Raw genomic sequence first — 27,929 nt, forward strand, 5'->3', positions numbered from 1 at the left:
GGAGGCAGAGTTAACGTTTCGGGTCGATGACTCTTCGTCAGAACTGGCGAATGTTCGGAAAGAACAGATTCTTAACAAGTACTGAAAGGAAGCGGGGAAGAAAGAACAAAAGGAAAGGTCTGTGATAGAGTGGAAGACAGGAGAGATTAGAGAGACAAAAGAGATGATGGCCCAAATTCAAATGGTAATGCCAGGAGTTAGAAAAACATTAGTCAAGATAGGGTGTGACTGGCGGGATAATGTCCAACTGCCATTAGAGACAAGGAGAAAAAAGGAAGGAAAGAAAGAAACAAGCTCTGAGGGGGGGGAAAGGGAGCCAAAGATTGGCAGTGGTTATGCTCTGAAATTTTTGAACTCGATGTTGAGTCCAGAAGGCTGTAAAGTGCCTAAACAAAAGATGAGGTACTGTTCCTTGAGCTTGCATTGAGCTTCATTGGAACAGTGTAGGAGACCCGAGGACAGAGAGGTCAGAGTGGGAGTGGAGCGGAGTATTAAAGTGACAGGCGACTGGGCAAGAACTGTCTGAAACGATGGATCTACTGGGGCAGTGCTGTTTGTGGATCTTGGGAAGGAGGTAGAAGCGGGCTGTGCGGGGTTGGGGAACTATGAGGTTGGTGGCTGTGGAGGGAAGATCTCCAGAGGAAATGAAGTCAGTAACGGTCTGTGAAATTATGGGTGGATGTTCAGTGGTGGGGTCATGGTCCAAGGGAGGTAGGAGGAGGTGTCAGAGAGTTGGCGATCAGCCTCTACAAGGTAGAGGTCGGTTCGCCAAACAACAACAGCACCACCTTTGTCAGCAGATTTGATGATAAGGTTGGGGTTGGATATGAGCGGAGTGTTGCAAATTCAGAGTGAGGTAGGTTGGAGTGAGTGAGGGGAGCAGAGAAATTGAGATGGTCGATGACCCATCGGCAGTTTGCAATGAAGAGGTCTAGAGAGGATAAGAGGGGAGGGGTCCAGGTCGAGCGATAATTCTGAAAACTGGAGAAAGGGCCGGATGAGGCGAAGGATTAAGTGGAACTGAGGACCAGGACAGCTTAGAGATAGTGAGTCAGTGCTGCTGAAGAGAGAGGTCAAGAGAATGCATGTGGTGACACATAGCGTTGAGTATGGATCCCAGAATGTGGCAAGAGCAGTGGCTGGAGGAACGCTGAATATCTCGGAGATATCTGTAATCCTAGGTGGATCCAAAACATGAAGGGTGGAATTTCAGTTGGAATCCACGTAGATTAAGTCCGAGGCAGAGACAGTTACTGAAGAAAGAGATGTGGCTGTGAAAGTGAGTCTTGACAGATACTTGATCAAACACGAGAAGGGAAACAGAAAGCAAAGATGATGAACAAGGTAAAAGAGATAAACGGAAATCCTGTCTGAAGGAAGAGCAGAACTTCTTCAAGGTGAGCATTCCTAGAAGAGAAGTGGAGGTGAATTAAACACTAATACAAAAGCAAAATACTGCGGATGCTGAAATCGGGAATAAAAACAGAAAATGCTGGAAATCTCAACGGGTCAGGCAGCATCTGTGGAGAGGAGGCAAAGTTAACGTTTCGGGTCGATGACCTTTCGTCAGAACTGACGAATGTTCGGAAAGAACAGATTCTTAACAAGTACTGAAAGGAAGCGGGGAAGAAAGAACAAAAGGGAAGGTCTGTGATAGAGTGGAAGGCAGGAGAGATTAGAGAGACAAAACGGATGATGGCCCTAGTTCAAATGGTAATGCCAGGAGTTAGAAAAACATTAGTCAAGATAGGGTGTGAATGGCGGGATAATGACCAACTGCCAATTGCTTTGCTAGGCCATTTCAGAGGGCAGTTAAGCGTCAACCACATTGTTGTGGGTCAGGAGTCACATATAGACTAGACCGGGTGAGGGCAGCAGATTTCCTTCCCTCAAGGTCATTAATGAAGCATGGGCTTTCACGACAATCCAGTAGTTACATGGTCACCCTTACTGATGATCAACATGACAATCTTATCATTGTGTATGTTAATCACCTGACTCAGAGATAAGTTATGGGGAGGCAGTAGTATGGTGTCTGAAAAAGGTGTATTTTAGTTTGTTAAAAATAAATTTAAGACATTTAATATTTAAAAAAATGTGATTTAAGAGCAGTACATTTAAGGGGGTGTGGATGTATTAAAGCATTTCAATGCTATTCAAAAAAATCAGTTGATGTTCCCTTATGTTGGGTAATGTAATTCATTTGGAAATCTTAAAGCAGGGAAAATTGAAGTTGCCCCATACAAAGGATATTGGGAGTGATTTTCACCTGCCACATGCCTGAATAATGAGTGGGCCAGCAGTGATAATCCAATGCTTACATATTCAAATCAGGGTTCCACACAGATTGCAGGAACCCCTTTGCAATTTTCAGGTACAAATGAGTGGAATGTGCGCTGCGTGAGCTATTGGTGAGTGGCCAAACCAGTGGTCCTTAATGGGACCGCTTGCGGCTGATCAAAAAATGGGCTGGACATTTGTTAAATCATTCATTAAAATGTTGGGGGAAAATACAGAATATGGATATTCCTGCAATGTTATGAAAAGGTGGGGATACCAGATCTTAATAAAATCTGTTACAATGCAGACTTTTTCCAACACTCTCAATTCATGCTCACAGCAAACAGACGGTTTCTATAAATAGACTCACATATCACCCTTGAATTGAAACTTACAACCTTATGCACAATGTAGGATGTCACAGGATTACCAATGATGATTTTACCAGGGCATTTTGCACCAGAGCTGCTTGGTAGACATCGCACCATATCTATCAGTTTAAACATATAATCAAAGCTACTTACAAATATGATAGTTATACAGTAGCAAAAAACACAGTGCAAGAACTGGTAGTAGAATATTTGACTTACGCAATACATACACTATATCAAAAATAATAATGTCCAAAATCTTTGCATTTCCTTCTGCAATGTTTAAAATGAGTCACTGATAAACTACTAAATAGCAAAGACCTCCATGGAGCCCCTATATCCCACCTCCAGTAGAAACACGTAGTCAAAGCAGGGAACTGCAGTACACAATGAAAACCTTCCATTCATACAACTTCTCACTGTTGCCACTATTCTACAGTCACATTAAAACCAGAGAGTGCAGAAATATTTCTGGTTGAGGTATTAGGGAGTCCTGCATACATAACAATTGCTGTCCTTTTCAAAAAGAACGGTCATTCTGTGAAGCACCACAAGATCTATCTGGCCTTGCCACCACCTGGTCACACATTTACCAACCTTGTTTCTAGTTCTGTAATTGCAGACTTTGAGCTAATAGTACATCAGGCGAGTAAAGCACTTTAAAGATGAGATGGCTTCAGTTAGAGATAGATCTCTGAGGCTGTGGAAGGGGGACTCTTGGAGTTAATCACCGTTACAAATTAAGATGATCTGTTTTGTAACCTCAGCCCAAAAGTAAAAGACAGTAACAGTTCCTTTATAGATAAATATTGAAATCAGGTACTTTCCTATCATCACCTACATATAGAATGCTATTGTTGAGCTGTCCTACAAAGGTATAAGGAAGAGTACAATGCCAGTTCATGTTGTAGCATTAAGTCTATCAAGTCTCTTGTGGATGTTGGGCCACCATTGCTGTAGAGAAATTATTCAGTGAATGCTACCAAATGTCAAAGGGACCTGGGGAGGGAAAGACTGGTGGGGACAATAGCCAGGCATTGAGAGAGTCCAAAACTAGGGGCTGTTGGATGTTTGATGTAGTCTACATGGATTTTAGCAAGGCCTTTAACAAATGTCCAACCCATTTTTAAATCAGCCTCGAGTGGTCCCTTTAAGAATCACTGGCTAGGCCACTCACCACCTGCTACAAATAGGTGGAGGTTGCTCATTTGATGTGGTCTACATGGATTTTAGCAAGGTCCCACATGGCGGACTGGCCAGAAAAGTAAAAGCCCATGGGATCCCAGGGAAAGTGTCAAGTTGGATCCAAAACTGGCTCAGTGCCAGGAAACAAATGGGTAATGGTCGACGGGTTTATTGTGACTGGAAGGCTTCTTCCAGTGGGGTTCCACAGGGCTCAGTACTAGGTCCCTTGCTTTTGGTGATATATATCAATGATTAAGACTTGAGGGGGCCTGATTAAGAAGTTTGCAAATATTACAACAATTGGCCGTATCATTAGTAGTGAGGAAGATAGCTGTAGACTGCCGGAAGATATCAATGGACTGGTCAGATGGGCAGAAATGTGGCAAATGAAATTCAATCTGGAAAAATGTGAGATAATGCATTTGGGGAGGGCAAACAAGTCAAGGGCATACACATTAAATGGTATGATACTGAGAAATGTGGAGGAACAGAAAGACCTTGGAGTACATGTCCACAGATCCCTGAAGGTAACGGGATACTTTTCTTTATAAGCCAAGGCATAGAATACAAGAGCAGGGAGAACTGTATAAAACACAACTTAGGCCACAGCTAGAGTATTGCGTACAGTTCTGGTCACCGCATTAAAGGAAGGATGTGATCACACTAGAGAGGATACAGAGGAGATTTACGAGGATTAGACAAGTGTGTAGTAAAGGCAGAGTGGTTTTAATGGGGGATTTTAACTTTCATATAGATTGGGAAAAGCAGACTAGCACCTGTCAGAAAGGTAATGAATTTCTTGAGTGTGTCCAGGATAGTTTTCTGCAACAATATGTCCTAGAGCCAACAAGGGGGCAGGCTGTATTAGATTTAGTCATGAATAATGAGCCAGATTTAGTTAACAGCCTTACTGTGCGTGAACATTTATCCAATAGCGATCGTAGCATAATCGAGTTCAAAGTAGCGTTTGAAAAGGGAGAAACGCGAAACAGCTACTAAGATTCTAGATTTAGGTAAGGCTGACTTCAATGGAATGAGGCAATGATCCAAAGTAAACTGGACAAATCTGTTAATGGGTAAAATGACAAAAGATCAGTGGGAGCTGTTCAAAAAATAATTTAGCATGATACAGAACCAGTTTATACCCCTGAGGGGCAAGAGCCAAAAAAACCATGGACAACTAAAGAGGTAAGGGACAGCATACAACTGAAGGAAAGGGCACACAAAAATACAAAAAGTAGCACAGATCCTGGCGAATGGGAAACATACAAAGAACAACAAAGGATGTCAAAACAGATAGTAAGATTTACAAAAAGGAAGTATGAAAAGAAACTTGCAAGGGGCATCAAGATCAATACAAAGAATTTTTATAGTTGCATTAGGAATAAGAGAATGTCAGGAGCAATATTGGTCCCTTAAAAACTGAAAGTGGTGATATTATCAATGACAATGGGGAAATGGTGGACATGTTGAATAATTACTTTGCGTCAGTATTTACAATAGAGGAAGAGGACAGCTTGCTGGAAATAATAAAAAAACAAATATTGAATCGGGGACAGGAACTCAATAAAATTAACATAGGTAAATTAACAGTAATAAAGAAAATAATAGCACTAAAGAGTGACAAATCCCCAGGGCCAAATGGTTTCCATCCCAAGGTTTTAACCTGAGGAAGGACATTCTTGCTATTAAGGGAGTGCAGCGAAGGTTCACCAGACTGATTCCCGGGATGGTGGGACTGACCTATCAAGAAAGACTGGATCAACTGGGCTTGTATTCACTGGAGTTCAGAAGAATGAGAGGGGACCTCATAGAAACGTTTAAAATTCTGATGGGGTTAGACAGGTTAGATGCAGGAAGAATGTTCCCAATGTTGGGGAAGTCCAGAACCAGGGGACACAGTCTAAGGATAAGGGGTAAGCCATTTAGGACCAAGATGAGGAGGAATTTCTTCACCCAGAGAGTGGTGAACCTGTGGAATTCTCTACCACAGAAAGTTGTTGAGGCCAATTCACTAAATATATTCAAAAAGGAGTTAGATGAAGTCCTTACTACTAGGGGAATCAAGGGGTATGGTGAGAAAGCAGGAATGGGGTACTGAAGTTGCATGTGCAGCCATGAACTCATTGAATGGCGGTGCAGGCTAGAAGGGCCGAATGGCCTACTCCTGCACCTATTTTCTATGTTTCTATGTTTCTATGTTTCTATGAAGTAGGTGAGCACATTGCAGATGCCCTAACTATAATCTTCCAAAGTTCTCTAGATTCAAGAACTGTCCCTTTAGATTGGAAAAATTGTGCATGTCACTCCATTTTTTAAGAATGCCGAGAGGGAGAAACCAGGGAATTATAGACCAGTTAGCCGAACATCTGATGTTGGGAAATTGCTAGAGTCTATTATTAAGGATAGGTTGACTGAACACCATGAAAATGTTCAGTTAATCAGAGCATGGATTTGTGAAAGGTAGGCCATAGCTGACAAACCCGATTGAATTTTTTGAAGAGGTGATTGAAGTAGCGGACAGGGGAATGTCTATGGATGTTATTTATATGGACTTCCAGAAGGCATTTGATAAAGTCCCTCATAAGAGACTGTTATCAAAGAGAGAAGCCCACGGAGTTGAGGGCAAATTATTGACCTGGTTAAGAAATTGGCTGAGCTACAGGAGACAGGCAGTAGGGATAATGGGTTGGTACTCAAATTGGCAGGATGTGACGAGTAATGTCCCATAGGGATCTGTGTTGGAGCCGCAACTATTCACAATATTTATTAATGACTTAGATGGTGGCATAGAAAGTCGTAGATCCAAATTTGCCAATGACACAAAGATAGGTAGCACTGTAAGCAGTGTAGACGAAAGCATAACATTATAAAGGGATATTGATGGATTAAGTGAATGGGAAAAACTGTGGCAAATGGATTTCAATGTACGCAAATGTGAGGTCATCTACTTTGGACTTAAAAAAAGGACAGAACAATATATTTTCTAAATGGTGAAAAGCTAAAAACAATGGATGTCCAAAGAGACTTGAGGGTTCAGGTACATAAATCATTAAAATGTCATGAACAGGTACAGAAAATAATCAAAAAAACTATTAGAATGCTGGCCTTTATATAAGAACGTAAAAAATAGGAACAGGAGTAGGCCATACGGCCCCTTGAGCCTGCTCCGCCATTCAATAAGATCATGGCTGATATGATCATGGACTCAGCTCCACCTCCCTGCCCGCTCCCCATAACCCCTTATCATTTAAGAAACTGTCTATTTCTGTCTTAAATTTATTCAATGTCCCAGCTTCCACAGCTCTCTGAGGCAGCGAATTCCACAGATTTATAACCCTCTGAGAGAAGAAATTTCTCCTTAACTCAGTTTTAAATGGGCAGCCCCTTATTCTAAGATCATGCCCTCTAATTCTAGTCTCCCCCATCAGCAGAAACATCCTCTCTGCATCCACTTTGTCAAGCCCCCTCATAATCTTATACGTTTTGATAAGATCACCTCTCATTCTTCTGAATTCCAATGAGCAGAGGCCCAACCTACTCAACCTTTCCTCATAAGTCAACCCCCTCATCTCCGGAATCAACCTAATGAACCTTCTCTGAACTGCCTCCAAAGCAAGTATATCCTTTCGTAAATATGGAAACCAAAATTGCACGCAGTATTCCAGGTGTGGCCTCACCAATACCCTGTACAGCTTCCCTGCTTTTATACTCCATCCCCTTTGCAATAAAGGTCAAGATTCCATTGGCCTTCCTGATCACTTGCTGCACCTGCATACTATCCTTTTGTATTTCAGGCACAAGTAACCCCAGGTCCCGCTGTAATGCAGCACTTTGCAATCTTTCCCCATTTAAATAATAACTTGTTCTTTGATTTTTTTCTGCCAAAGTGCATGACCTCACACTTTCCAACATTATACTCCATCTGACAAATTTTTGCCCACTCACTTAGCCTGTCTATGTCCTTTTGCAGATTTTTTGTGTCCTCCTCATACATTGCTTTTCCTCCCATCTTTGTATCATCAGCAAACTTGCTACGTTACACTCAGTCCCTACTTTCAAGTCGTTAATATAGATTGTAAATAGTTGAGGTCCCAGCACTGATCCCTGCGGCACCCCACTAGTTACTAGTTGACAATCAGAGAATGAACCATTTATCCCGACTCTCTGTTTTCTGTTAGTTAGCCAATCCTCTATCCATGATAATATATTACCCCCAACCCCGTGAACTTTTATCTTGTGCAATAACCGTTTATGTGGCACCATGTCAAATGCCTTCTCGAAGTCCAAATACACCACCATCCACTGGTTCCCCTTTATCCACCCTGTTCGTTAAATTTTCTGGAATTCTTTGAGGATGTGTCAAACATGACTTCCCCTTCACAAATCCATGCTGATTCTGCCTGCTCGAATTTTGCTTTTCCAAATGTCCTGCTACTGCTTCTTTAATAATGGACTCCAACATTTTCCCAACCACAGATGTTCGGCTAACTCGTCTATAGTTTCCTGCTTTTTGTCTGCCTCCTTTTTTAAATATCTAGAGGACTAGAATACAAAGGGGTAGAAGTTAGGCTGCAGCTATACAAAACCCTGGTTAGCCCACACCTGGACTACTGTGAGCAATTCTGGGCACCATAGAAACATAGAAAATAGGTGCAGGAGTAGGCCTTTTGGCCCTTCGAGCCTGCACCACCATTCAATAAGATCACGGTTGATCATTCACCTCAGTACCCCTTTCCTGCTTTCTCTCCATACCCCTTGATCCCTTTAGCCGAAAGGGCCAAATCTAACTCCCTCTTGAATATATCCAATGAACTGGCATCAACAACTCTCTGCGGTAGGGAATTCCACAGGTTAACACAGGTTCACTCTCTGAGTGACGAAGTTTCTCCTCATCTCAGTCCTAAATGACTTACCCCTTATCCTTAGACTGTGTCCCCTGGTTCTGGACTTCCCCAACATCGGGAACATTCTTCCTGCATCTAACCTATCCAGTCCCATCAGAATTTTATATGTTTCTATGAAGATCCCCTCTCATCCTTCTAAACCCCAGTGAATAAAGGCCCAGTCGATCCAGTCTCTCCTCATATATCAGTCCAGCCATTCCGGGAATCAGTCTGGTGAACCTTCGCTGCACTTCCTCAATAGCAAGAACGTAGTTCCTCAGATTAGGAGACCAAAACTGTACACAATATTCAAGGTGTGACCTCACCAAGGCCCTGTAGAACTGCAGTAAGACCTCCCTGCTTCGAAACTCAAAACCCCTCGCTATGAAGGCCAACATACCATTTGCCTTCTTCACCGCCTGCTTACCTGCATGCCAACTTTCAATGACTGATGTACCATGATACCCAGGTCTCGTTGCACCTCCCCTTTTCCTAATCTGTCGCCATTCAGACAATATTCTGCCTTCGTGTTTTTCCCACCAAAGTGGATAACCTCACATTTATCCACATTATACTGCATCTGCCATGCATTTGCCCACTCACCTAACCTGTCCAAGTCACCCTGCAGCCTCTTAACATCCTCCTCACAGCTCACATTGCCACCCAGTTTAGTGTCATCTGCAAACTTGGAGATATTACACTCAATTCCTTCATCTAAATCATTAATGTATATTGTAAATAACTGGGGTTTCCAGCACTGAGTCCTGTGGCACCCCACTAGGCACTGCCTGCCATTCTGAAAAGAATCCGTTTGTCCCGACTCACTGCTTCCTGTCTGCCAACCAGTTCTCTATCCACGTCAATACATTACCCCCAATACCATGTGCTTTAATTTTGCACACCAATTTCTTGTGTGGGACCTTGTCAAAAGCCTTTTGAAAGTCCAAATACACCACATCCACTGGTTCTCCCTTGTCCACTCTACTAGTTACATCCTCAAAAAATTCCAGAAGATTTGTCAAGCATGATTTCCCTTTCATAAATCCATGTTGACTTGGGCCGATCCTGTCACTACTTTCCAAATGCGCTGCTATTTCATCCTTAATAATTGATTCCAACATTTTCTCCACTACTGATATCCATGACACCTTAGGAAGAATATATTGGCCTTGGAGGGTGTGCGGCGTAGGTTTACCAGAATGTTACCCAGACTTCAAGGGTTAAGTTACGAGGCACAATTACACAAATTAGGGTTGTATTCCCTAGAATTTAGAAGGTTAAGGGGTGATCTGATCGAAGTTTTCAGAATATTAAGGGGATCAGATAGAGAGAAACTATTTCTGCTGGTTGGTGATTTTAGGACTAGGGGGCATAGTCTAAAAATTAGAGCCAGACCTTTCAGGAGTGAAATTAGTAAAAACTTCTAAACACAAAGAAAGGTAGAAGTTTGGATCTCTCTTCTGCAAACGACAACTGATGCTAGATCAATTGTTAATTTTAAATCGGAGATTGACAGCTTTTTGTAAAAGGTATTAAAGGGTATGGGCCAAAGGCAAGTATATGGAGTTAGATCCACAGGTTTGAGGGGCTGGATGGCCTACTCCTATTCCTATGAGGATGATGCCAGGACTGAAGAATTTTAGCTATAAGGAAAGATTGAATCGGCTGTGGTTGTTTACTTTAGAACAGGGGCGGCTGAGGAGAGATTTAATTGAGGTGTATAAAATTATGAGGGGCCTAGATAGAGTGGATAGGAAGGACCTTTTTCCCTTAGCAGAGAGATCAATAACCAGGGGCATAGATTTAAAGTAATTGGTAGAAGGATTAGAGGGGATTTGTGAGGGAAATATTTTCACCCAGAGGGTGGTGGGGGTCTGGAACTCACTGCCTGAAAGGGTGGTAGAGGCAGAAACCCTCACCACATTTAAAAAGTACTTGCATATGCACTTAAAGTGTCGTAACCTACAAGGTTATGGACCAAGAGCTGGAATGTGGGATTGGCTAGATAGCTCTTTCGACTGGCACAGACACAATCGACCGAATGGCCTCCTTCTGTACCGTATTCACTGGAGTTCACTTGTATTCACTGGAGTTCAGAAGAATGAGAGGGGACCTCATGGAAACGTTTAAAATTCTGACGGGTTTAGACAGGTTAGATGCAGGAAGAATGTTCCCAATGTTGGGGAAGTCCAGAACCAGGGGTCACAGTCTGAGGATAAGGGGTAAGCCATTTAGGACCGAGATGAGGAGAAACTTCTTCACCCAGAGAGTGGTGAACCTGTGGAATTCTCTACCACAGAAAGTTGTTGAGGCCAATTCACTAAATATATTCAAAAGGGAGTTAGATGAAGTCCTTACTACTCGGGGGATCAAGGGTTATGGCGAGAAAGCAGGAAGGGGGTACTGAAGTTTCATGTTCAGCCATGAACTGAATGGCCTGCTCCTGCACCTATTTTCTATGTTTCTATGTTTCCATGTAAATTTCTATGATTCTATAAATATAAAATCATCACTAATAAATCCAATAAGGAATTAGGATAAACTTCTTTACTCAGAGAGTGGTTAGAATGTAGAACTTGCTACCACATGGAGCAGTTAAGGTGAATAGCATGGATGCATTTAAAGGGAAGCTAGATAAGTATGTGAGAAAAAATAGGATATGTTGATAGGGTGAGATAACCGTGTGGAGCATAAGCACTGGCACAGACCTGTTGAGTCAAATGGCCTGTTTCTGTATTGTAAATTCTATGTAATTCTAGATTTTCACGTGATTACTATGGCACAGAATAAATGAAACAAAGTCTGTGTATGTGGAAGGGGATAAAAAGGTGTGCTTCATCCCAGATCAGCAAAAGATGCAACACAGTTGAAGGTATTTAAACAGTTGCATTTTACTTAAAAAAAACAAACCTTGATCCAATATAATTGCTAATTTAAAATGTAAACACACACAAACTATTTATAACTAAGGTTGTTAATCTACCTCATTATCAATTTGATTATAACACAACTTTCTTTCAATTGAGGTAGACAGTGTGGATTAAGTCATACTATTTTAGTTTAGCCTTACATCACTAAATTGAAATCTATCAATAAAAGTAGCATACTGTTCATGACATGGACTATCCAGTCAGGCCAGAGGCTGATCTGCTGAAATCCTCATTATTTCTAAAAGACCGTGTATAGAAAAGGCTGGGGATGTGGCTGAAGTATTTCTTTGAAACAGTAAAGATCCAGTGGGAACGTTCTGAGTAACATAACAATGATTGAAGCAATTGAAGTGAGGAAAAGGGGAGGTGCTGTCACAAAGGAGCTGGTGAATAGATTGATTTGAGTCACATTTGCTGTAAGAATTCAGTGGGCAGCCTAAAAAAAGGAAACTGGTTTCTCATTTCAAAATAAGAGTCACTACTACAGGGACAAGGTGTCATTGCAAAATTTCAAAATCTGCATATTTGTTTTCCTATAATAGCTGCAGTTTCTAAATAGTATGAAATAAAATCCAAGAAATGTGCAGTAACATGACACTACCTCATTCATAATACTGATAGAATAAACAGGATTACAATTTTAGTTTTATTAAGTGTGGTTTGGAAATGCTAGCCTGTGTTTGTCATCATCATCATCATAGGCAGTCCCTCGGAATCGAGGAAGACTTGCTTCCACTCCCAAAGTGAGTTCTTTGATGGCTGAACAGTCCGATACGAGAGCCACAGACCCTGTTACAGATGGTACAGACATTCGTCGAGGGAAGGGGTCGGTGGGTTTGGTTTGCCGCGCGCTCCTTCCATTGCCTGTGCTTGGCCTCTTCACGCTCTTTGTGTTGAGACTCGAAGAGCTCAACGCCCTCCCGGATGTACTTTCTCCATCTCAGGTAATCTTCAGCCAGGGTCAGTGGTTATGTCGCACTTTACCAGGGAGACTTTGAGGGTGTCCTTATAATGTTTCCACTGTCCTCCTTTGGCTCGTTTACCATGAAGGAGCTCCACATAAAGCATTTGCTTAGGGAGTCTCGTATCTGGCATGCGAACTATGTGGCCTGCCCAGCGAAGCTGATCGAGTGTGGTCAGTGCTTCAATACTGGGGATGTTAGCCTGGTCGAGGACACTGATGTTGGAGCGCCTGTCCTCCCAGGGGATTTGCAAGATCTTGCAGAGACATCGTTGGTGATATATTTCCAGCAACTTGAGGTGCCTTCTATACATCGTCCATGCCTCAGATCCATACTACAGCCCTGTAGATCATGAGCTTGGTGGTAGATTTGAGGGCCTAGTCTTCAAACACTCTTTTCCTCAGACGGCCGAAGGCTGCACTGGCGCACTGGAAGCGATGTTGAATCTCCGCATCAGTGTCTGCCTTTGTTGATAAGAGGCTCCCGAGATATGGGAAATGGTCCACGTTGTCCAGGGCCGCGCCATGGATCTTGATGATTGGAGGGCAGTGCTGAGCGGCGGTGACAGGCTGGTGGAGGACTTTTGTCTTACGAATGTTAAGCGTAAGACCCATGCTTTCATATGCCTCAGTGAATACTGCACCATTGGTGGGCTGTTGTGATTGCGAGTCTGCATTTCCACTTCCATGAGATCACTGCACACGGTTACTTGTATGTACTGAGCTCCATCCTGGACAGTAAATTTTAAATATTTTGAGATTGCAGGTGAGATTGTTTGCACTCTCAAAACAAAACCTTTTTTAAAAAACGATGCCCAGGACCACCAAGAACTTTGTAAGCCTGTCTTTATATTCCAGGGAGTGCCAAGCTCAACCTAGATGAGATTAGATCGTGAATTACTGCAAAAAATAAACCAATTTGCAATGATGCACAAGTGACAGTACAACTACATGCCTAGGGAAAATGATATTATACCCACATGCACAGTAACATTCTTAAAGGTAGAGTAATAGAATGTGTGCATTCAAGAAACGGTATCATACACTGTTCATGTAAGATTTGTAAATAGTTTTCAGTCAGATCCGAATGCTATAAACATCAGCTTCATTAGAGAAAGGCCATCATCATCATCATAGGCAGTCCCTCGGAATCGAGGAAGACTTGGTTTCACTCTTAGCACGAGTTCTTGGGTGGTGTACAGTCCAATACGAGAATCACCGTCTCTGTTACAGGTGGGCAGACAGTGGTTGAAGGGATGGGTGAGCAGGGAGCCTGGTTTGCAGCACGCTCCTTCCGCTGTCTGCATGCTCTCGGCGGCGATACTCGAGGAGCTCAGTACCCTCCCGGCTGCACTTCCTCCACTTAGGGCGGTCTATGGCCAGGGACTCACAGGTGTCAGTGGGGATGTCGCGCTTTATCAGAGAGGCTTTGAGGGTGTCCTTGTAATGTTTCCTCTACCCACCTTTGGCTTGTTTGCCATGGATGAGTTCCAAGTAGAGCGTTTGCTTTGGGAGTCTCGTGTCTGGCATGTGAACTATGTGACCTGCCCAGCGGAGCTGATAAAGTGTGGTCAGTGCTTCAATGCTGGGGACGTTGTCCTGGCCGAGGACGCTAATGTTGGTGCGTCTGTCCTTCCAGGGGATTTGTAGGATCTTGCGGAGACATTGTTGGTTGTATTTCTCCAGCAACTTGAGGTGTCTACTGTACATGGTCCATGTCTCTGAGCCATACAGGAGGGCGAGTATTACTATGGCCCTGTAGACCATGAGCTTGGTGACAGTTTTGAGGGCCTGGTCTTCAAACACTCTTTTCCTCAGGCGGCTGAAGGGTGCACTGGCGTACTGGAGGCGGTGTTGGAGCTCGTCGTCAATGCCTGCTCTTGTTGATAGGAGGCTCCCGAGATAAGGGAAGTGGTCCATGTTGTCCAGGGCCTTGCCGTGGATCTTGATGTCTGGGAGGCAGTGCTATGTGGCGAGGACAGGATGGTGGAGGACCTTTGTCTCACTGATGTTTAGCGAAAGGCCCATGCTTTCATATGCCTTGGTAAATACGTCGACTATGTCCTGGACTTCAGCCTGTGTGCACAGACGCAGGCATCGTCCGCGTACTGTAGCTCAACGACAGAGGTTGGGGTGGTCTTGGACCTGGCCTGGAGATAGCGAAGGTTGAACAGCTTCCCACTGGTTCTGTAGTCTAGTTCCACTCCAGCGAGGAGCTTGTAAACTGTGAGGTGGAGCATGGCAGCGAGGAGGATTGAGAAGAGGGTTGGGGCAATGACGCAGCCCTGCTTGACGCCGGTCTGGTCGTGGATTGGGTCTGTGATGGATCCATTGGTAAGGATCACGGCCTGCATGTCGTTGTGGAGCAGGCGATGGATGGTGATGTACCTTTGGGGGCATCCGAAACAGAGGACGATGCTCAATAGACCCTCGCGAAGCCTTTGTAAGATCGAAGAAGGCCATGTATAAGGGTTGGCGCTGTTCCCTGCATTTTCCCTGCAGCTGTCACGCTGCAAAAATCATGCCCGTTGTGCCCCAGAGGGGACGAAATCTGCACTGCAACTCCGGGAGGAGCTCCTCGGCCATGGGGCGAAGACAGTTGAGGACTTTAGCGACGACTTTCCCAGTGGTTGATAGCAGGGAGATTCCTCTGTAGTTGCCGCAGTCAGACTTGTTCCCTTTTTTAAAGATGGTCACGATCACTGCATCTCTGAGATCTCCCGGCATGCTCTCCTCCCTCCAGATGAGAGATATGATGTCGCGCCAGCAGTGCCTCTCCGCCATACTTCAGTGGCTCAGCAGGGATTCCATCCGCTCCCGTAGCCTTGTTATTTTTTAGCTGTCTTATGGCTTTTTCTACTTCGGTGCAGTGTTGGGGTCTCACTGAGGTGATGGCAGGTAGCATGCTGCGGGATGGAGTCGCGAACACTCAAGTCAAAGGCAGAGTCTTGGTTGAGGAGATCTTCGAAGTGCTCCTTCCAGCGGGCCCTGACTGCCTCGGTGTCCTTGATGAGTGTTTCCCCGTTCTTGGCCAGCAGCAGGGTGGGGCCTTGGATGTTTGGACCGTAGGTGACCTTGACTGCGGTGAAGAATCCTCGCACATCATGTCTGTCAGCCAGCTGTTGTATCTCCTGTACTTTCTCCATCCACCACCTGTTCTTTAGGTCCTGGGTTTTTTGTTGGACCTTAGCCTTTAGCTGTCTATAATGCTGCTTTGCTGCTCCTGAGTTGGGTTGCTGTTTAAGGCTCAGAAATGCCCTGCGCTTGCAATCTATTAGCTCTTGAATCTCCTGATCATTCTCATCACACCAGTCCTGGTATCAATACCACAGCTACCAGTTACGCAAATCATAAATCCAGAACACTGGATGGATGAAATGTGACAGGACACAAGTGTACACCTTTGGCCCAGTCACCTTAACACAGAGCTAAGATAAGATTCTGTCACTGACACCACAACTAAATTGCACTAGTGCCATAATGTCATCATTGCTATTTAGCTTTACACAAATTGCCATATTTGAAACCTATGCCACTATGGAGCATGTGGTGATGGGAATATTAATGGACCATGGCAAGCACTGTCAACAAAGATGAATTTTTTTGAGGAATGTATGCACATATATGTATTTTATAACTAGTTGCACATTGCACTAAGATTCTAGGAGAAAACTATAACCTAGATTTTCACCAGTGGGTCATCATCATGTAGAGAGTTGCTAATCTCAGCTGCGTTGTCTGAATGGAGCCAACAAAGAGAGGAAAAGTCAGAAAGGCAGTCCAACTAGGACATTCTTCAACAGATCCACACCAGCCAGTGACAAAGAGATAATGGCCCTGGTGATACAACAGACAAAGGGGAACCATTAGAGCAGGATAAAATAATGTACAAAACTAGGAGTTAATGCCAAAAAATTAACATAATGGAGATTGCAACATACTGAAAACCTATAGTGAGGAGATCCTGTATTGGTACAGTTAAAGCAAACAAATGGAGCACTTCACTGCACCACATAATGCTACTGGGGGTCATACAGTATATGCCCTAGTATGTAGATTGATGAAAAGAGGGACTCTTACTTTGGTGAGGGAGTAAGTGATATAGTGCTGTAGTGACAGATCAGTCATTCACCAAACGTCATCCCCTCACTGCCTGTACTATATACAAGCACTAACTTCTAAAGTTTAACTTCTCAGTTAATAGCAGTACTAAAAGGGCTCTCATAGTGCATGTACCATGTAACTTAAATCCTACAGGAATATTTGATTAAGGTAAGCTTAACCAACTGATTTTTATATGGTGAGAGAATGTGTACAAAATAAAATGTTTATAAGATGAAACTGAGTTTATATTTTAAAATACTTTATTTTTAATCATAAGGTATCTAAATATTAATGCTTTATATAATGATTTAAAAATAAATTCTTCGAAATACCATCATTTCTGTCTCGAGTATATATAGTATAAAAGCTTCCTATTAGATGGCCTTCCAATTACATTTTTAAACTTATATCATTGTTGAGTTCAAGAGAATTAAGTTACATAGCTGTTCATCTTAAAGCGTTTTTATATTTTCCATGTGTAAAAGTTTTTAACGTTTGGTTTGTGACAGGCTGCTATTTAATCTTTCCTAATAAACCTTTAACATTCACATTGGAACTAAAAACATAAAAAATAATAAAGATTTAAGTAAAAAGTTGGTAATTTTTTGGTTGAACAGATTTAGCAAAAAGCCTGTTTGGTGGTTGCTGTCTCAGTAAAATATACCTGAATAAATTGTGCCAATGTACTGTGAGTTTAGAAAACCACTTCAGATATTATTACTGACTTGCGTTGGATTGACCTCTGTAGCCGACATCTGGGAGCAAGACCCAAAATGTTTTAATTGAAAATACAGAATATATTTTAATAATTAATAACATACTAAACATATTCAATATTACCAGAAATAGCATGCTCACTCACTGTTGTGCCTTTGTCCTGAAAGCTTCCTGGCCTCCTGTAGGTTTGGTATTGCAAACTGAATGATGGTAAAATACTTGTCACTCATTATTGGAACTTCCAAAGAATATTTACACTTGTAATAGTACAAATAAAAACTAGTTTCCTGTCCCAGGTGTTCAGAAATACAAAAAATGGAAATGATTGTTCTGGAGATTATTGGAACTAATAAGCAATGGGACATTACTCCTGTTCTGGCATGCTTCCAGTAAATTGTGGTACTTTGGAACAGATGACGTAATGGAAATGACAGGAACTTCCATTTAAATTCTTCCAAACTTTTTTTCCCAGAAAAGAATTATATCATTGTTGACTTCAAGAGAATTAAGTTACATAGCTGTTCATCTTAAAGCGTTTTTATATTTTCCATGTGTAAAAGTTTTTAACGTTTGGTTTGTGACAGGCTGCTATTTAATCTTTCCTAATAAACCTTTAACATTCACATTGGAACTAAAAACATAAAAAATAATAAAGATTTAAGTAAAAAGTTGGTAATTTTTTGGTTGAACAGACTTAGCAAAAAGCCTGTTTACCTCAAGGGTTTCACTAATCCCAGAACAGAAAATTTACATCATAGAACAAATAGGGGCAGAAACAGAAGCTCCGATTTTAACTCCGCTCGCCCGGAGGGAATGGCGCAGGTGGAGTCAAAATGGCTGCTGGACAACCTGTTGTGTTCCCGCCCCAACCGTGGTAATACCCAGGGGGCCTCATAAATATTGAAATGTTGGTGTCCAACGAAATCATTCGATCTCCAACATAATTTTATTTGGAGATGTTTGAATCGCGCACTGTGTCCAAGCGGTCAGCAAAAACTATTACATTTTTTACATTTTTGAAATGTACCTTGTGGCCAGGAGCTAGAGGGGTGCTCCTGCTGGCCCAACATGTAAACCTTGGCCCTCTTCTAGCCCAGGCTTCCCGGCCCTCTCCTCCGACCGCAATCAGCCCAGACACCCCATCCCCTACTGCACGACTTATCTTGCCAGGGAGCGCTTCCTTCGGTGCCCGGCCATGGCTTGTGGCCGTGCAATTTCCTACTCCTGCCCACCAACCTTCATATCATTCCTGCCGGCTTCAGGCAGGAGTCAGCATGGGAAATATAAATGAAGCCCAGGAGTTAACATCTCCTAAACCTCACGCTCCAGGGGGCTGGACGGATGGTCCTCCACTTCAAGCTAAAATCGGAATTAGAAAGTAGCCAACGAGAAATTATTTTTCATTGTCTCTTCAGGCAAACAATTTAGTGGCTTAATTTTCCTCTACGTACTATTTTTAAATTCTGGTCTACACTAGTTTAATGCAGTTGTTAATCTATTAAAATAGTGCAGGCAGGAATTCATATTTGAACATATTAGGCAAACCCATAAAAATAACATACATAGGAAATTAAATCCCTTGGTTTTTATTTTAATATAAATGCTGCCGCCACTGATAATGGGCTGAGTGTACAGCATACCTGGACAGACCATTGGAGCAATGTCTTGCTCGCTGATTCACAGATATTACCCAGCCGTTGAGAAACGCCCAGAAAACCGAAAGTAAAGTTCTGAATCGTGATGTTCAAAGTTTTCTTGTTTGTCTGTTGCCCAGCGCTGTGGAATCTGCCACGCAATGTAAAGTCGTCTCATCGTGGGCAAATCTCATTGATAATACTTTGCGATCAAGAAATGGCAAATCACTGCAACTTCTCTAGCCAAAGATAATATATATTGCTATCACTGTGTCAATAAATTTGGTCAGAACATATTCAGTTACTTTAGGGTAAAAGTAACTCTGAGCACCACTGTATACTAGGCATTACTTTCAAAGTGAGGCCTGCTAATAACTGTAAATACATGTGTGAACTGTGTTACCAAAAACCTTTAACCTGATGAAACAGGAGCTCTGTGATGCCACTGGTAATCCCCCAATAATCAGAAGAGACACCATTAGCTCAAATTAAATACTGGAAAAATGTGAATTTCCTGAAAATTTTTTTTTTTTTTCTCTTCTTGTACTGAATACTCATATTTCAGTAGATCTGATCTATTGGCATAGTACAGCAGAACCTTCCTTCCCAGTCTTTAGGGGTCACACAAAATCACATTATAAAAAACAATATGGCCTAGAAATTCGTCTCGGGCGTTGCCACAAAACAGGCGGTATTGGATCGGCCAGCCGTTATACGCAGGGCAGGATATTCCATTCCACTGACTGCGATGGAACTGAATATCCTGTGCTGCCGATCCGATACAGTCCATCTTACCCACTGCCCGAGACACATTTCTAGGCCTATATCATTTTGTACAAGTTCTCTATTACTGAAGGGGCCCTGAAAGTATTTCCTACATCAAAGATCTGGTCATATCCAAATGGAGCATAACTGGAGTCTGTGGTAACATGAAAGTGTATTCTTCAAAGAAAAAAAGATTAGCCCACCTCCTCCATACATATAGTAAGCATAATTTGCAGCCATTAACATTCCACAATTTTTATGAATGTGGGTGGGTGATCTGAGGGTGCAATGCAACTAAATTTAAGACTATGCACCTTTTTTATATTATACTGTCGTAGGTCATATTAATTTTGGTCATTGTGTAGGAGGGAGCAAGATTAGTTCTCAGTGAAGGGACTGGAGCAACAATCATTTAAATGTTACTCCTACATGTTAAAACAGAACTATTTAGTCTCCTCTGCTCCCACTCCATAGACCATTGTTTGTGTGTCTTAAACCCCTCATACAAAAGCAAAATACTGCAGATGTTGGAAATCTGAAATTTAAAAATTTGCCTTGTTCCATTCTTATCTATCTATCTATCTAATCGTAGCCAGAGAATCACCTGCAATGGCTTCTCTTCCTGCTCCATTACCTCTGGTGTCCCCCAAGGATCTTGCCTTGGCCCACTCTTGTTTTCCATCTACATGCAATATCATCTGAAAACACAGCGTCAGTTTCAACATGTACATGAACTACACCCAGCTCTACCTCTCTCAACCCCTCCACTGTCTCTAAATTGTCAAACTGCTGGTCTGACATCCAGTACTTGATGAGCAAAAATTTCCTCCAACTAAAAATTGGGAAGACTGAAGCCACTGTCTTCGGTTCCAGCCACAAACTCCATTCCCTAGCCACCGATTCCATCCCTCTCTCTGGTAACTGTTTGAGGCTGATCCAGACTGTTCACAATCTTGGTGTCATATCTGATCGCAAGATGAACTTCTAACCACATATCCACGCCATCACTAAGACCGCCTATTTCCAGTTCCAGAACGTCAACTGAATCCGTCCCTGTGTCAGCTCATCTGTTGCTGAAACTTTCATCCATGCCCTTGTTACCTTTAGACCTGACTATTCCAACGCTCTCCTGGCCAGTCTCCCATGTTCTACCTTCGTAAACTTGAGGTCATCTAAAACTCTGCTGCCCGTATCCTAACTTGCACCAAGTCCTATTCACCCGTCATCCCTGTGCTCACTGACCTACATTGGCTCCCAGTTAAGCAATGCCTCAATTAAAAAAATTCTCATCTTCGTTTTCAAATCCCTCCATGGCCTCGCCCCTCCCTATCTCTGTAATCTCCTCCAGTCCCACAACCCTCCTGAGAAATCTGCACTCCTCTAATTCTAGCCTCTTAATTGGTGGCCATGTCTTCAGCTGCCAAGACCCGAAGCTCTGGAATTCCCTCCCTAAACCTCTCTATCCTCCTTTAAGACGCTCCTTAAAACCTACCTCTTTTTTGGTCAAATGCTCTAACATCTTTTGTGGCTTTGTGTCACATTTTATTTTATAAGGCTTCCGTGAAGCCTTTTGGGACATTTTGCTATGTTAAAGGCACTATATAAATACAAGTTGTTGTTGTTAATCAGAATCAAAAAGATCTATTGGAAAAAATAACAGAAGAAAATAAGTTAAAATACAATGAGTAAAAAAACAAAATCACAGCAAAACCCAAACGAAATGCAGAAGTATTTCTCCCTAAATGGTATCTTCTACATGAAAGAATACCACTGCATTTAAAATTAGAACCACTTGTCCTTACCATACCAATGTGCATCTGAACTATACTTTAAATAGCAGGACTGCAGCAGCACAAATCTGACTATTGATCTGTCAATAAAAAATTTACAGTCAAAGATGACGAATTAACTAATTATTTTATTTTCATAAAAATACTGTAGTATTAATTCTACGTGGCAAATTATTTAAGCTCCAGTAATACACGAATCATGAGGCATCTGGGCAAACACAGTTACCTCCGAAATGAAAAAAATATTTGGCAAACAGCAAATCCTTCGCTGATACGGTGAATACTTCAGGGGTATCCGGTGAGAAGCCGAGGTGCTTTAATGGACATGGTACAAAGCTCTCCGAAAGCCTTGATATATGGATACCTTCTTTTTTCAAAGGGCGCTGGGCTGATGATGCAGTTGTAGTCACAGTCTAGTCTTCACAAGAATCTGAGTAATAATGTCGGCAATCCAACAAGAATTAATAGTTTTGATTTTAACAGCAACCTGTCCACTACTTTTTAAATGCTGTAACTCATTAAATCACACAATCAAAAAGGCATCATGTAATGATGGGCCGAATGGCCGCCTTCTGTGCCGTACATTTCTATGATTCTAAGCTCTTAAAATCTAACTTTAAATGTCCTTCAACAGATTATAGCCCGCTCTTGGGGAGGGACGCAATGGTTTGCAAAATTATTTTTTAAAAAATAACCATATTTAAGAACTAACTGTGCGGCCTATTAGAAATATAATGGCCCCGACATTGCCGGAGGGTTGGGTAGGGTGCGGAGGAGCCCGGCACCGGGGGATGGACCCGGAAAGGCCGGGGATGTGGAGACGCTGTTGATCCAGGGCCACATTTAAATAAAAGTTCTGCAGCCCGTCAGCCCGACAGATTGATGACCTTGGCAGTGGGCGGGACAGGTGGTCACAGCAGGGGATCCGGCAGTTCATGGGAGGCCTCTGGCTGAGGGAGGGGGAAGTCCGGGGGAGAAGCGGGTGTAATGATCAGCAGGGGGGGGCGAGGGGGGATATGTGTGGTGGTGGGGGTGAGTGGTCTGGCCATGACCGGCCCGGTACAAGGGAGGCCCCAGGCTTCGCTGTGAAGCCCGGAGCGCTCCTGCCCCTCTCGCCGCACAACAAATGCTGAAATCTCACTTTAAAACTTTCCCCTGGGCCTGGGCTGGCCCGGGGCCCGGCAGGTTTGCCGGACGGATGGACTGACCGACACTGCCACTTACTCAGGCCTCGGGTTAAAATTGCAGGCCGGGTTCTGCTGACATCAGCCCCGATCTGTATGTTAAAAGCAGGACCCGCTTCCTCCCCGCGGAGGCCCTGTTTACCCTCAAAAGAGCGGGTTCGTGTGAAGACAGGGCGAGAGGGAGGTGGGAAAGTGGGCCCCTCCCGGAGACCGCCAGCGTCGGGCAGTTAAAATCGGCGCCAGTTATGTAAACGCAACATTTTATTTGAATTGAAATGAAAACTCTGTTAACTAATGTACATATTCCTCAGAGGTACAGTTCCGACATTTGTTGCAGACGAGGAGAAGGGTGGGGGTGGTCGGACAGCAGACATTAGCCGGCACTCCCTCGGTATTTTCAGTCATCTACATCGGGGAAGACCACAGGGATACACTGAGACCCTGTCCAGCTGGTCACCCAGCATGGAGAATCCCATCAAAATGGACTCTGAGATTGGAGCTCTAGGTCTAGGTTAGCGTGCTCCAGAGAGAGCCTACAGCTGTACTCGGGACCTCTGGTAGGGGAGGAGGTGCCTTGCAGAACCCCCCCCCCCCAGAGGTGACACACTCTCCTGGGTGGACTGCGGTTCTGTAATGCGGCCAGAAATCGGTGTTGATGCTGTTAGTGCACTCCACCTGACTCTGCTGTGCTCTTCACACACTCCCGCAGGACTCAATCAATCAGCGGTACTCATAAAGCACCATCATGATGTGCAGGTCCTGAATGGACCAGTCCTGAAAACCAGTATCTGGGGCAGAATGGTGCCGGCCCTCCAGCCTGCTTTAGACTGCCTCTGTCACTTGTTTCCGCCTGACTCGTGCTGTGTGCTTCATCCAGTGCTTCCTGTTGTAACTCTTAAAAAAAATATCTTTCCTGGAGTACATATTCCTGGGCCGATGCTTGTCGTGGGTGGGAGTGTGAAGTGGATGGTCCCTCTGACCCTAGCACTGTGAGCAGGTGGCCCTACGGAAACACAATGGAGAAATCAAATCTTGGAACCTGCGAGCCTTTACTTGGAACACCGTTTCAGCAACGTAGGTGCCGCTAGTTTGCCAATTGAGTCAACTGAAAAAACATTCCTTGCAGAAAAAGCAAGAGGGAAGAGTGGGTATTAGTCTGAAGAGTCAGGTTGACCATCTTCATGACACTCTCCAATGGGTCCCAAGGAATGGCGGCCTACGTTTCTGCCTCTCCCTTCTATATGTTTCCTTGACCTGCAATCACAAGACACAAATGAAATGTTGACTCTTTCCTGAAGCCTGCCAGAGATAGGCAATTTGACACTGTGCTTCACTAACCAGCAGTGGAAGAACATGCAAGTGGGTATTCAAGGAGTACTTAAAGGCCGTACCCACCAACAAAGAAAGGGTTTCTGGAAGGGTGAGGTATGTCAGGCAGGAAAATGGGCTGCCTTGTGATAGAGAGAGCAAAAGCATATGCAAAGATCAGAAAACATCCCAATAAGTATGCAACTGTGTGTAGGGAGTCTGTGTATGTGTTCCAGGCATGAAATTGCAAACTGCTAGAGATAAATACAAGATTCACTTGGTAAACTTCTTGAAGGTGCTGAATTTCTTCCTCATCTGGGAGGATGCTCACTCTACTGCAGAAACGTAATTTACTTGCTCAGCCACCTCTTCCCAGGCGTCCTCTGCACAACTTGCTGAGGAATACCCAAAAATCCCACAGTCCTCATCAGGACCGTCATTAGCATTGCTGCCGAGGCTTTCTCACTAAAGAAAGCTGTCCTCTTTCCCCTTGGGAATTGTTAGACATTTGTCTGATTTCGAGAAGACTTTCAGCACTACCACAGGAATGGGAGCTTTCCCCCAGAACTGATTGAGCAGCTTTAAGTTGCTGCAACTCCACAGGTAATTCTGTCCCTTCCACCTTGTTGTCAATGTGGGACGCAAATTGTGCACATGTCAAATGTTAATGAGAGGCCCTTGGGGAAACCCAGGAGGTTCCCTCTAGGTCCTGACAGCATGTGACATGTTGCACAAAGTGCCCCTACACTGGCAATGCCCCAGGCGTGGAATTCGTCCCCATGTTGGCTGCTATGCAAATATGAAAATTGGTTTATTTGTTGAAAACATGATCAAGCATACCATTTCTTTCGCAAAGTAGTTCTGCATTGATCTGTATTAGAATTAATACTTTTAAATCTTTTTCTTTAAAAATTATTTTCCTTCTTCCGCCTAGTCAGCCGGTACAGCAGAATATCAAGCATCATTCTCCATCCAATCCGCAAGACTTCCACCCTCACCAAAAAGGCAACAGACAAAAGCAGACTACCCTCCTTTTGGAGGCACACCTACCAGTTTCTAACCAATCAATATCTCCTGATCAAACATCTCAGTCCAAGAGTGAGACAAGCCAACAATTAACTGCTATGAGTGTGGTCAACCTTTCTTCACAGCCAACGCGTCAATCAAGTTTCAACTATGAGCGGCCAAGCGATTTCATTCAATCACAGACTAAGTGCCAACCAAAATTCCAGTCTCCAACATCTGGGGTCGCTACAGTTCCATTTCCTCAGCATTCCCCTGCATTGCAAACAAAAGCCTATAGTGTTCAGCAGTTGCCTAGCTCCTTCCAGCAATCACAGAGTCAAAATGACCAGCAAATGCTTGCATTATCATCAACATTAAGCTCTCCAATTTCTACTGCATCTTCATCATTTGGCTCTAATAGAGAGTCAACTCCAGCATCGCCACCACCACCCCACACTCTTCAACCTTCCCTTTGTCCTCAATCGTCTCTTTACACTGCCTCAAAGCATATGTCCTTCCCTTCTTACACTGAGTCACCTGCAGCCTTTCTCAGTTCAGTGCTCCCATCCCAGTTTGTTTCAGTTCCAAAAAATGAGATGCAGCTGCCTACCAAAGAAATGAAGTAAGTATGAAATTCCCTCAAAATGATCAGTCTGGTAATTTCAATACATGTTTACATTGTACAATCCCCTTGAATGTGTGTGATGAGATTCACATACTCAGTTATTGATAACAGAAATAAGAATTTATTTACCCCTTCGTCATTGCTCCTGAAATTTTCATTAGTTATAGATATCCCAGCAACTTTGGAAAGAAAATTGTCAAGTCACCAAAGCCAACCAGTGATGAACAGATTCAAGGCTCAAAAAATGCTGTCATTCAAGACTTGGAAAGAAAACTGCGCTGTAAAAATGGGCTTCTGCACGATGGACAGCAGGTACAGGATTATGCTGATAAATATTATTTGAATCTTATTATAGATGAGTGCACTTTTTGCTAATTTGCCACGAGTGCTATTTCTAAAACAACTGAAAGTGTGGGGCAGACATATATATTGTCAACATAGCAGGCCATTCTTCTACTTTTAAGGCATTGAGATTAACATTTTGGGAGCAATTAAATATCATCAGCTTCTACCTATGATTAACTAGGGCCAGGAATCCACCTCATTGTGCAACCTCAAAATAATCACACCAGCTCTTATAGGTCTTATTACTACAGCTCAAGTTCCAATGGAGAATCAGGGCCACACACGTAACTTCCTCATTAGTTACAAGAGACAGCATTATTTCACCAAGACATATATATTCAAGATTGTTTAATTTTGCTTATTCAGTCAACTGAAATACATTTTTCAACCCTAATTTAGCAGATTTACAGTTCTGATTATCAAATGTGTTACTTCTCTGCCTTTAACTTTATTGCTTCAGATAATGTATGGGACAAATCTCAACTTCTGAGAGTTGAAAATTTAGTGGGCAGAAATTTAAATTTAAACTTGGAGATTTGCTAATAACCTCAAAGTAAAGTTAAGTTTAAACAAGAATACTGCATGGTGATTTAGACAAACTTAAGAAAGGTTTTCAAACTGAATAACCTATCTGGAGAATTGGCTGGAGGAAGTTACTGTGCCATTTGGTGTGAAAGAGCCTTATTAACATGATAAGTTAATTGAAGTATGTTAATTATTGCATCTATAATTACATTAATTAACCTCACTCACACTGGAGAGCTCAATAACTTTCCCAGACAATTCCTTTGATTATATTATCAATATTAAACAACAATTTTCCGTGCAAATGAGCCAAAACAATTTGTACGACAGAATATCTGTAGCAGCCATACAGAAGATTATGGACTGAGTAACGTGCATGGAAATATGCCATTTCCAAAGTCTATAGATCATTACAGCCTTTCTCATTTGGCAGTTTTTGGGTATTTTTTCGTTTCATATTGGCACATGCAGTTTATGTGGAACACCAAGTTCAGAATTTCATATATTTCAAGTGAGCCAGTAATCTGCCTCTAACCACAGGTTTACTGATTTTCAGGACTTGGTAAAATGCATTGAGTGTACATTCACAATTGGAATAATTCCACACCGATGTGAAAATTCATCTTTCTCCAAGAATGCTGAAAATAGCATGAGCGTGGACTGAATGACTAGCACAATTGTTACACATTTTTGTGAATGGCTCCCTTTGTTATAATGCAAAATGCTTTTCCCTGGGGATGAATTTCCTCACCATTTTTGGGGAACAATGTTGGAACAATTTTTAATGAGGAAACCTGGGTTTCAGCTGCTGGCGCACCTTTAAATTGCTTCCCCAGTTCCTCGATTTTTTTTCAGCCCTTCCCACAATATGCCCACCCAGTATAATCAACATCCTGCTTAGATCAATGGATATGAGTTTCCCCCAGAAACATGCATATACATCCCTCTGCTAGCGACCACTGGACACAGCGACTTTGTTGAAGGGGCAGCAATGGTGCCAATCACATTGAAGAAATTCCAAGCCCTCATGTTTTACAGGCAAGTTAAAAATGTTTTCAGGAAATAAAATGCTTATTTCTCTTAAACTGGGCAACTAGATTATGATGAACTTCAATTTAGGAAGTTATATTTGATCTTAGAATTTAGGAAAAGCAAGAATTACTCCTAACACTGAAATATAACTCAAACCTCTCTTCATTCTAGCGATTAACGTACGAGGAAAAGATGGCCCGCCGATTACTGGGAGCAGAGAACGCGGCCTCTGTGCTTGATCTTCAAAGGATGGAAAATGAGCAAATAAACCAGGTAATTACA

General features: G+C 42.9%; 1 protein-coding gene across 12 annotated transcripts in view; it reads left to right on the forward strand.

Moving 5' to 3' along the window:
• Positions 1-27,929, forward strand: part of LOC139262937 (myotilin-like) — a 156,394-nt gene that overhangs the window by 99,490 nt on the left and 28,975 nt on the right. For 10 of the 12 annotated variants that reach the window (XM_070878264.1, XM_070878262.1, XM_070878259.1 and 7 more), the window contains 3 exons: positions 25,050-25,742; positions 25,907-26,057; positions 27,819-27,920. In XM_070878264.1, the coding sequence (XP_070734365.1) occupies positions 25,050-25,742; positions 25,907-26,057; positions 27,819-27,920 (946 nt within the window). The remainder of the gene's footprint in view (positions 1-25,049; positions 25,743-25,906; positions 26,058-27,818; positions 27,921-27,929) is intronic. The other 2 variants (XM_070878271.1, XM_070878270.1) reach the window with 2 other exon arrangements.

Source organism: Pristiophorus japonicus, chromosome 4, assembly GCF_044704955.1.
Source record: "Pristiophorus japonicus isolate sPriJap1 chromosome 4, sPriJap1.hap1, whole genome shotgun sequence".
NCBI classification, from domain to species: Eukaryota; Metazoa; Chordata; class Chondrichthyes; family Pristiophoridae; genus Pristiophorus; species Pristiophorus japonicus.